This window comes from Carassius gibelio, chromosome B17 (genome assembly GCF_023724105.1).
Source record: "Carassius gibelio isolate Cgi1373 ecotype wild population from Czech Republic chromosome B17, carGib1.2-hapl.c, whole genome shotgun sequence".
NCBI classification, from domain to species: domain Eukaryota; kingdom Metazoa; phylum Chordata; class Actinopteri; order Cypriniformes; family Cyprinidae; genus Carassius; species Carassius gibelio.
Genome location: NC_068412.1, coordinates 6,437,672 through 6,449,666, shown reverse-complemented (window position 1 = coordinate 6,449,666; position 11,995 = coordinate 6,437,672). Strand labels below are relative to the sequence as shown.

Genomic DNA, 11,995 nt, shown 5'->3' with positions numbered 1-11,995 from the left:
ACTTCTGAGGAATTAAATTCAGTGTTTACCTGACTATGAGAGGTCAGATATATAACTTTCGATATGAATTGTATTACAAGTCAGTCTATGTTTACTCATCTGATTGTTTGATTGCATTAAATTCTGAGGAATATAATGACATTTATCTCACTTTGAGAAGTTATATATACTGAAGGGGCTGCTGGGTGGGAGCAGCCCTCTCAGTGTACTGGCTCCTCGTATAGGGAGGCGCAATATCAAAGCACTGCCAACCGCGCTCCCCCACATCGGGACTGGAGGCTGAAGCAATGCTCTGGGCCAGGTTTTCCCAGCCTAACCTGGATCTGGGGGCCATACATCAGGCTGGGATGTCCTCGGCTAAGAAATCCTGACACGTGTCGGTCACGACTGCAGAGGGCGGCCCCTACTGGGGTAGAGTGGTGTTTACATGCATTGCATGGTGCCCGTCTCTCCTCAGTGCCCTCGGGAAATCAGTCTGCCAACCCTGCCAGAGCTCCAGGGCACAGCAGTTTAGTGAAATAGTGAAATAGTTTCCAGCGAGTGCTGCTCTCATTTTGTTCCACCAGCGACCGTAGCGGTGCTGACAGGCTCGCTACCCTTTCGGGGGTCTCTAAAACAGTTAGATCAATTGCTGGAAATGGTGTTCTACTTTGAGACATCGATTTAGCTGCCTCAGTTATAACAGAGATTAGTCGCAAGATACTGATTTCCTTAGTAGATTATTTAGCAGCATTTGGACAACCAAATGTATCTCAAAGGGTCTTGCATATGGCAATAAGGCTATCGCATTCAGTTCGGCTCTTTCCGCCGAAATTCACAGGGTTATTCCCCCTACTGGAACAAGAAGTGAATACCCTATTAGGGAAGGAGGCCATTGAGGTGGTTCTTCCTCAAGACAGGGATCCGGGTTTCTAACAGTCGGTATTTTGTGGGAGCAGACATACTGCTGAGACAAGGGCCAAGGCCCGGGGAATGGATATGGAGAGTTTTTGGACCTCTTTGTGACTCAAGACACATCACAATGTCCCCTCTGGTTCTCTCTAGTTCATCCAGCTCCTCTTGGACTGGATGCTATGATATAGACTTGGCCGAGGCTTTGTCTGTACTTTTTTCCCCAATTGCTCTGCTCCCGGGAATTTTGGATGGGCTGATTATTGCTCTCAGATCTAATCTCTTCGACAGCTCTCCATGGGAGATTTCGATCAGGGCAGATCTACTCTCTCAGGCGCAGGGCACAATAGTTCACCCTTGCTTGGAGTTACGTAGACTATAGTGTGGCCCCTGAGGGGGCACAGCTCATAGCATCTGGTTTCTCAACCGAGGTTTTTGAGACCATCCTCCAGTCCAGAGCTCCCTCAATGAGGAAGATGTACGCCTCAAGGTGTAAACTCTTCACCTCATGGTGCAGAGACTGCCAGCTTGACCCAGCTAACTGCCCAGTCGGTACAGTTCTGGAGTTTCTACAAGCCAGGTTCTCTGCAGGGTTGACCCACTCCACTTTAAGGGTTTACGTGGCAGTCATTGCGGCCTACCATGTCCATCTTGGTGGACAATCAGTTGAAAGACACCCCCTACTGATACATTTCCTCCGCGGTTCGCGGAGGCTGAGGCCTCCAGTTTGGTCCCATGTCCCCCCCTGGGATTTGGTTGTGGTGTTAGATGCTCTGTAAAGCTCCATTCGAGTCGATCCAAGATATATCAGATAGACATCTGACCTGTTTGCTATGTCCTCTCTGAGAAGAGTTGGAGATCTTCAGTCCCTCTCAGTGGCCCCTACTCATTTCACGTTGCGCCCAGCATGGCCAAAGCACTTCTATACCCTCGAGCGGTATGTGTTCCTAAAGTTTCCTCTCTCACACCACAACCGATAGTACTGCAGGCCTTCTGCCCTCCTCTCTTCCGGGAGTGCGACTAGAAGAAGCTAATTGTAACTTTCTCTCTGTTGGTGTTGTCTGTCTGAACCTGCCAGGGACTCGCTTTCTGCCCCAAGTCCACTGTATTCATTAAATAAAGCAGATGCTTCTATGCCAGGTTTTTTTTCTGTGATGGTGCCTCAATCCAAGACAGTAGCCGCATTAGTCTAGATTCTGATGCACGTTTTGTCCTGAGCTTCTCATCTAGAATTTCAGTAATGGAGGAAAAGTAATCCATTGCCTCCTCAAGTTTAGTATCCCCACTTCCACACACTGATTGACCTACCTGATGTATCCTCTGTACGGTGTACTGAAGGAGTTGTTGTACTAGATCTGGTGGGGATTCACTGCAGGTGGGACAGGTCACATGTTTTGCTGAGTTGGTCTTTTTTTTTTCAAGTCCAAGCCAGATGCTCTCCATGACCTTTTAACATCAACTCCCCCTTCTTCCACTATTTCCTGCAGCCCTTTGTTCATTTCAGAATCAGAATCAGAAAGAGCTTTATTGCCAAGTATTCTTGCGCATACAAGGAATTTGTTTTAGTGACATAAGCTTCCAGTACACAGAGACAACAACACACAGACCAAAAAATAAAAATAAATAAATAAATAAGTGTATAAACAATTGTGCAATACATGATAATGAAATATGATTGAGTAAGATGCAGGGATGTACTAGGATGGAGGGGTAACAAATAAATATAAGGATATTGCACATTTTTATTGCATAAGCATAAGTGGGGAACATTTAACTGTTCATGAGGTAGATTGCCTGGGGGAAGAAAAAAAAAATCAAAGATGGGGTAACTTGGATGTGAGGGATCTAGAGGGATCCAGGTTGTTAAGACTGCACCAGACAGACAGCTGCTCAACCTCTTGTCTGTAAGCAGACTCATCACCGTCCTGGATGAGGCCGATGACTGTAGTGCCGCCTGCAAACTTCAGGAGCTTGACAGAGGGGTCTTTAGTGGTGCAGTCATGGGACAGAACACATCCTTGAGGGGCACCAGTGTTGGTGGAGCAGCTGTTTGACATGAATTTCCCCAGTCTCACTAACTGTTGCCTATCTGTCAGAAAGCTGGTGATCCACTGACAGATAGAGCTAGGAACAAAGAGCTGGTTCAGTTTGGTCTGAAGGGCTGTTGGGATAATGGTGTTGAAAGCCAAACTAAAGTCCACAAACAGGATCCTCACATAAGTGCCTGTTTTGTCCAGATGTTGAAGGATGAAGTGCAATCTCATGTTGATTGCATCATCCACGGACATGTTTGCTCGGTAAGCAAACTGCAGGGGGTCCAGTAAGGGTCCAGTGATGTCCTTCAGATAAGCCAGAACCAGTTTTTCAAACGACTTCATGACGAAAGACGTTAGAGCCACAGGTCTGTAGTCGTTAAGTCCAGTTATCTCGGGTTTCTTTGGAATGGGGATTATGGTGGAGCGTTTGAAGCAGGAAGGCACTTCACACAACTCCAGGGATCTGTTGAATATCTGTGAAAAGATGGGGGCCAGCTGGTCAGCACAGATTTTCAGTCAGGCTGGTGTAACGCCATCTGGGCCTGGTGCTTTTCTTCTTTTGTTCTTCTTGAAGACCTGGCGCACATCATCTTCACAGATTTGAAGAGCAGGAGGTATGGAGAGGGGGATTGCAGGAGGTGTTAACGGATATGTAGGGAGATGGACAGAATGGGTGTTGGGGGTTTCAAATCTACAATAAAACTCATTCATGCAAGTCATTGATTAGCCTCAGTGCAAGGGGATGGTGTCATGTAGTTAGTGATGGCTCTCAGTCCTCTCCAAACTGAAGTTGAGTCGTTGGAAGTAAACTGGTGTTCCAACTTTTTAGCGTAGGTCTTTTTAGCTGCTCTAATCTCTTTGTTCAGTGTGTTCCTGGCCTGATTGTACAAGACCATGACCCCATTTTTGTTTTACTGTAAACCATGGCTTATCATTTGTTGAATGTTAAATAAGTCCTGGTAGGAATGCATATATCCTCACAGAAACTAATATAGGATGTTACAGTCTCTGTGAGTCTGTCCAGATCGGCGGTAGCAGCTTCAAAAACACTCCAATCAGTGAGGTCAAAACAAGCTTGTAACTCCTGCTGTGTTTCGCTGGCCCATCTCTTCACAGTCTTTACTACAGGTTTAACAGATTTTAGTTTCTGCCTGTAGGTCGGTATAACATGAACCAGACAGTGATCAGAACATCCCAAAGCTGCTCGTGGAACAGAGTGATATGCATCCTTTATTGTGGTGTAACAGTGATCCAATATATTACTTCTCTGGTGGGACATGTAACATGCTGTCTGTATTTTGGCAGTTCACGGGAGAGATTGGCTTTATTAAAGTCCGCAAGAATGATTAAAACAGAGTCCGGGTGTTGTTGTTCTGTGTCTTTGATCTGATCAGCGAGTTTCTGTAAAGCTGAGCTCACGTGCGCTTGCGGAGGGATGTAAACACTCAACAGAATGAACGAGTGAAACTCACACGGCGAATAGAACGGCTTGTAGTTGACAAACTGCATTTCTAGATCAGGACAGCACATCTTCATGAGGACAGCACCGTTCATTGATGTAAAAACATGTCCCGCCGCCGCGCGATTTCCCAGTTGATTCTGCTTCGCGATCCGCTCTAAACAGCTGAAAGCCCGGAAGATGGAGCGCACTGTTCAGTATGGCGTCATTCAGCCAGGTTTCCGTGACACAGAGCAGCAGAGTGTGAAAAATATGGATGCTAGGCAACGGCGTTCGAAATCCGCACTTCCTGAGTCTGACGAGCGCTCCTGCTCGCTTTCCCCGTCTGCGCGTCCTGAAGCGTTTGATCAGCGCCACTGCTCCTCCGATAACAATGTTCAGTAAAACGTCTGTAGAATTGAAATCCAGAAAAATATCCTGTGGTGTGTTCCGGAAAAACGTGTGCGGCGCCACCGAGTCACTTCAAAGTTTCCTCAATGCCACCATGGGTTGCAAGGAAATTTGAGTTTGGGCTGCATGATCAAGTAAACCCAAGAGATCTTCATATTTACTGATGCTGGGGTTTAGATATGCATAAGCTCCATGATGAGCTTTCACAAATGCCTCTGGAAAGTCTACTTTCTCTTTATTATTATTTTTTAATTTAATTTTCTTTCTTCCTGTTTACTGCTACCTGTGTATATTCCACCACTGATCTAACGTGATTGTATTTATTTTGAAGCAAGCATTGTCAAGCATTTTGTCTAATGCTGTAGAGTCCCTCTGTATCTTCTGGAGGATAAGCAGCTGAAGAGATTAATAAGGATTTGAGAGTTGTCCTAAGCATGCACATATGTCACCTTAGAGCAAATGAAACACACAGTCTCAAGACTTTAAGCTCATTAAGGTAATCACAGTTGTTTTCAGGTACTGTAGCTTTTTATAGCTCAAACCCAGTGTCATAGAAAAAATTATCTAAAATAAAATGTTATTCAGTGGACTCCTGTAAATTATAATATTCCATTTGCTTTAGGGTAATTTGTTTCAACCTTTTGAAATGAGAAATATATGTATTCCAAGCATATATTTTAATGCAGCACGTTGTTTGTTGTTTCAGAATTTGATGCTTTTTTTCTCTTCTTTTAATACTTTTGTATTACCACAGTAACACAATAACCTATATTCAGTCGCTGACTGGCATTCTGACATCAATGATAGAGAGGGTGATGCCTTCCCTTTCCTGTTCTTGCCTGATTGACAGGTTCTGTGCGGGGAGCTGAAGTTATGCACCACAACAATGTATTACTGCAATCTCTGGATCTCACAACAATCTCCTCAAGCCATGTGTTAAGTCAAGAAAGGCCATTGTCTTTTATTGAAGAGTTTACCTTTGTTCATGTCCAAATGCTACTCTGATAATATTGCAACAAAAATACATTTAACATATTAAATACAACATATTACATACAAGTTGCTCATAATTAAGCAATAAAACACAAACAAGAGTGATGTGTTGTGAGTGTTATGTAATTCATAACATTTGATTTTATGTCTTATGAATGCTTTATTGACCTTCACCAACATATGTAATGCAATAGCATTAATATTACAATCCTAGGAAGTTGCGGATATATTGTTTTTCTTGTCAGTTTAATAATTAAAATATATGTAATAATGTCAGCAGTAAACCACTTGTTCAAGTTCTTTTAAAGAAAATTAGATGTGGCATGATTTAAACCTTTTAAGATTAATGTGTGTACCACTTATTAAATGGATTTGCTCCTAGTTCTTTTCCGTAATGTCTGGTAAGGGAATTCTATATTAATTGAACCCAAACCAGTATCAATTGAGTTAATGGTATTCTGTGACCCCGTTATTAAATCAGGTTCCAGTGTTATCTCTGGGATCAAGTCGATGTGATTATTGGCTCTTGCAATATATGCCTCTCGAGTAAGCTGTTCTTTCTTCTTGCAGAGAGCCATGTACCATTTAGGTGCAAAGTGACAGAAAATTACTCCATAACATGACACCAAGATGGCAGCTGCTTGAATTGAATACCGCTCATTGACCTTTGCAATGTATACAGGGGTGAAACAGACCCACACAAAAAGATAAATGAGCATGCTTAGGATGATGTGTCCAGTCTCATTGAAAGCCTGAGGTACCTTTCTCCCTTTGAATGCCAACAAAAAGCAGACAAATGCTAGCAGTGCAATATAGCAAAGCATGATGCCAAATCCAATTCCAGAACCTTCATTGCACTGTATGGTAATTATCATGCTTTGGTCAGACTGAAGCCCCTCTACAGCTGGAGAATCAAATATCAACCACAAGATGCAGATGAGGACTTGAATGAGAGTAACACAGGTTATGATGACAGGGGGCTTGTAAAACCTTTTAGCATGGTCCTGGCGATACAGCGGAAGAAAGGACACAAAGGTGCGCAGAGCTTTAACCAAAATACATGAAACTGTGAGAGAGAACCCTAAGGCGTACAAGATCTGTCGACCCCTGCAAATGTGAACATTGGGTTTGCCAATGAACAATATGACACTAGTAAAGCTGAGTGCTAACCCTACCATCATTACAAAACATAGGGTTCCCCCTGCCTGTTTCATGACTGGTTTTCCATAAAAGACCAAGAAGATGATAAGGGTGAACAACAACAACAGGTAACCTATTGCAGTAAATGTAAGTAGAACTATAGCATGGGAACTATCCCATTTCCAGTAATCCTCTTCCTTTGGCTTACAGGAAGTCCATCCTTTTAAAGACCAGGTATCACTTTCACAAGGAAGGCAACTTGGTAAGTCTGAAAAAAGACAAATAATATTTTAGGGTATAATAATAATAATAATAATAATAATAATAATAATAATAATAATAATAATAATATATAAAACTCTACCTTTTAACTATACCATATGCATACAATTGATGACTTACTTGTTTCATTAGAGTAAGTACCCTCTAAACATTGTGTACAATTATGGCAGCATGATGTTTTGAGAAGTTTCTTAGCTGTACCAGGAGGGCAAATAGCAGAGCACATGGAAACGGGAACCTAGAATGACGTATATGGAAGTGTGGTTAATACTTGTATGCAATATGTAATAATACCCTGTTGAAAAGACCATAAGTAATGGGTTTGAGCTGATATATTGGCTAGCTTATCCTGCAAGATAACATAATGACCCTTTGGTTAACCTGAAAAGACCATGCGGTTGAGGTATATTTTGTTTTCGAACAACATGCTGTATGCACTTGGATCACATTGAGACTTGTGCTGGTCCTTTCAGGAGGGTATGCATCTTTTTTATGATTTTATTCAGTATAGCTGATGAGTTCTATAATTAGTTATTCTCACCGTATTGCTTGGGTTACTCCATATTATGGGTGCCTTAATGTAAACTTCCGTTTTTGTCAGATTGTAATTTCCAACAACAACAAATCGTCTCTGGCCACTTGCTTCTTGTGGTTGCCAGTTTATTAGATCGTATCCGTTCATAAAATTTCCAGATGCATTAAAATAGAAGGTTTGATTTTCCATAGTAAAATTTATATTTTTCAATTCCTTGAGGAGCTTTCCAAAAGAAAACATGCATATAAAGTAAGGTTCCAAGTTTTGCAATAATGTATACAGAAATGTTATCAGGACCACTTGCTTCTCTGTTATGCATGTTAGTATGAAGCTATCTCTAAAACTGGACGTAAACAGTTTACTTACCTTCCATGGTGGAAAATCCCGTTCTCCAGGGCAATCAGTTTCATTGCAGTTAAGAAGATTTTTCAAAGCATGAGCAATGGACCATACAGCTAACCTTTCGCCGTAGGTCATGCTGATGTCAACAGCTTCTGTTAGAAAACCAGTATCTTTCCCTAACTGTTTATACTCTTCAAGAAAGTGGTTTACAGAGCCCGGAGAAAGAGTCAGCTGCTGCAAAAACTCCTTAAAACCGGGATTGGGACCAGTGATGAAAGTGAACCCAAATATGTCACCTACTTGGTTGATTCCCTCCATTTGAGATATATTTCGTGACATTGACCAAGCATCACTTGCGATCCAAGTACGCGAGATGTTCTGCCGAATCATCTCTTTGAACAGTTTAGAGACCAGCTCTTCCTTTAAGATAAGGACCACAACTTTAGCTTCGGATAAGCGGATTGTTTCTGCCACCTCTTGGATCCTTTTGTCGATTTCGTTGTGTGCTAGGTAATGAGGCAACACTTCTTTGAAAGCATGACAGATATCTGCAACTTCTGAATCAGCTGAGAAACTTTGTAAGGCATTTTTCCCATAGTCATCATCCCCATAGACCACGCCAACCCAGTCCCAGTGAAAGTGCTTCATGAAATTAACCAGAGCTTTGGTTTGGTGAACATCACTTGGAATTGTGCGCAGGAATGCTGGGAATCGCACTCTATCACTAAGCGTTTGTGCAGATGATGTTGTACTTATCTGTTTAAAAAAAACAAAAAAAAACATGATTTGTTTATTTCAAGAATTGAATCAAAACTGAATCAAATTACCTAAAGGTTCATCCTAAATGAACAAAGTTACTAACCTGTGGGACCATGTATAGACTCAGAAGCCGAGCCACTGCCAGAGAGTCTTCTGAGAAACGTGCTCCAATGATTGCTTTTACATTAGGCCTTTCAAGCACCTCACATTGGACAGGCAGTGTGCCATTCACAGCGAGAAGCTGCTCGGTGCTCTGAATGGCCTTTGATGCATCAGAGCAAGTGTCACAGATGTAATAGCCCAGTCGCACACCCGGGAGGAAGCTGGAGTTATTGATCGTTTCAATAGTATGCACAACAGCTAGAGTCCTTACAAGCGAAATTAGATTTAATCTGTAAGAAAATTAGGGAAATCTTGATTAGAAATGAAAACAATAGCATATTCAATATAACTTTAACTTAACGTTCTAAGCAAAGAAATAGATTATTGCTATTTTTTTCTGTATATAAACTTAACCTAGTCTTGTGCAGTTTAAAACAAGCACTCTACATTTGTGTGATTAATTATTAGGGTTTAATATTGCCTGGTTTTAAACTTATATAAATTTGCTTTTTGTAGCTGTCCTGTTATATTAAAATGTTCTTGTTATGATGTCAATAGGCCTGTTGTATATTGCCTGTTTGCTACGATGAACAGCAGTAACACTTGTAACAATTGTGACAATAACAAATATAAGTTTTACTTTATTTTTACATTTGCAAATGTCAAAATGTATTATTATAATTAAAATTAATTACAGGTTAACATATAAAAACAAATACACTCAATGTAAGAGTACAGAGGAGGTGAAGGAATATATATATATATATATATAAATAGACTGAGAGACAGACAGAATTCTTGAAAAGTGTCTTGATTTTTCTTTCCATTTGTTTCTCCCCTCCTGAAATGGAGGAAAGAGCTCCCAAAATGGAAAGTCCCCAATCCGGGACCCATCTCCCGGCCATTCCCAAGTCAAGTCAGCCAGTCGCAGCTCTCTCCAGCCCGCTGACCACTCCAATGTCAAGTCTGATAACCGTTCCCAAGTCAAGTCATCCAGCTGTTCCTGAGTCGAGCCTGCCGGCTGTGCACAAGTCAAGTCCACCAACCGATTATGTGGCAAGCCCAACGCCCATTTAATTTAATCTGCTATTTTTAAAAAACAAAGGTTATAAAATTCACAGCCACGCCCAGTCGGCCCGTGGACGAGTCGATGCGGGTTAAGAGGTTTAATAAAGTAATTTAAAAAGTTACACTACTATTACATTTTAAATAGGGTAACTTGTAATTTGTAACCTATCCAAAGTAACCTTCCCAACACTGATGGTAACAAACCCAAGCACACATTTCTGTGCAAATTTGACATTAAAATAAATAGTAATAATAATATGGATGTATACATACTCTGTGCAGTTGTATTTTTCGGGACGTTCTCGCACATTTAGTGTCTGTACTGTAGAATGGCAGGAACTGAGCACTCCTATCCGTATATCCCCATCTGCCCAGGCCCCACATATGCCTGGTGAGTTTTCGCAGGCAGACCCAGAACTGGCCAAAATAAGAAAACCTATTAAGGACCAGTAAAAGTCTTGTAGAAGCATGATGCAATCTGACTGAACACAACTGTAACCCTAGAGATCTGTTCCACTTGACAACAAGGGTAAAATACATAAGTAATCTGACAGTCGTACTGGTTTAAGTAAGAAAAGCATGCAAGGAGGCTGGCTTATTCTTAATGAGCGCACAAAAAGTTGCAAAACAATTGTGTCACTGGAATGACTCCAAATGCCAGCCGAACATACCTTTATTCTTTCTTTATTTAAATAATTCCCCCACAGACCGGTTCTGTGCAATCCCAAAAACTCACATTACGTTCCACTGAGAGCTGACATTTTAACCAGTTATCAATTGCTTTAAAAAAAAAAAAAAAAAAAAAAAACCTGTGGAAATTCCACCTGTGTCTTTGTGTGCACTAACAATACAAGCTGATGGAGCTATAGAATTCTTTTGTATAGGAAATATGAAGAAGAGCACCTACTTTAATTAAAAAAAAAAATTGAGGAATACTCACAATACGCTCTGTCACATTTTGCTGGCCAGCACTCATAAAGACACAGCAGATTAAATTTATACTTATAACTATCCAAAAATGATCAGATCACAGGAACACACAGCATGAACACCAATCAAACAATATATTAATGAGAACCGACCAAAAATAACTCAAACATAGGCATTATACAGTATTTGCAAGGTACCAACAAAGTAAACAAGAGACACAGGTGAAATGAATTTATAACAAAGGGGAACCAGGACAGTATGATACACAATGAGAGGCAGGAACATGGGAAACAAAGGATACTAGTTTAAATAAAACAAAAGGAATCCAGTAAATTAAACATAATTTATATGTGTGTGTGTGTGTGTGTGTGTGTGTGTGTGTGTGTGTGTGTGTGTGTGTGTGTGTGTGTGTGTGTGAGCTATGATGACTTTCACCTAGATCTTTTATATAACCGACTGGCTGAGGCCAGCCTAAAAAGACATCTAAACACAAGACGCGGAAAAGCTTAACAGAGTAGCTGGTTACTTTGCATGCTGTGTTTGGTGCCCACGAGAGAGATCGAGAGCCGCGTATTACGGACAGCGAGACTCAACCGAGCTCTCTTCTGCGAAGTTCTCCTCGAAGTCCCTCATGCACCTGAATGAACAAATACAAATCGCAGTTTGAAAAAAAAAAAAAAAGATGTGAAAGAGCTTAATATTTGCTCTTGTGCCGACAAATACATACAGAATATGTCAAAATATCCACCTTGGAAATTATGCTCGAAAAAACTGTCAGTTATTTCTTGAGTGAAAGTAAACAGTTGAGGAAAAAAATGGGATGTGTATTATATTGGATGCATTGATGGTCTCTTAAAGTGACTGCGCCTAATTTAGCTACTGGCTGCTGTAATGTTAATCTAAGAAAATCACTCACTGCTCTTGACTGAATTACTTTGTAGTTTTAACAGTAAAAAAAAAGAAGAAAATATTCAGACACCAGATATATATATATATATATATATATATATATATATATATATATATATATATATATATATATATATATATATATAGCAAAACTGTTGA

General features: G+C 40.9%; 1 protein-coding gene across 1 annotated transcript; it reads right to left on the bottom strand.

The window, feature by feature from the left end:
- Positions 1–6,059: 6,059 nt before the first annotated feature.
- On the bottom strand, positions 6,060–10,484 carry LOC127975970 (G-protein coupled receptor family C group 6 member A-like). Its single transcript, XM_052580040.1, has 6 exons — positions 10,271–10,484; positions 8,931–9,219; positions 8,093–8,824; positions 7,733–7,948; positions 7,312–7,429; positions 6,060–7,177 (listed from the first exon to the last, which is right to left on the bottom strand). Exons 1-6 carry the CDS (start codon positions 10,465–10,467, stop codon positions 6,132–6,134), a joined length of 2,598 nt encoding a protein of 865 aa, XP_052436000.1. The 5' UTR covers positions 10,468–10,484; the 3' UTR covers positions 6,060–6,131.
- Positions 10,485–11,995: the final 1,511 nt, after the last annotated feature.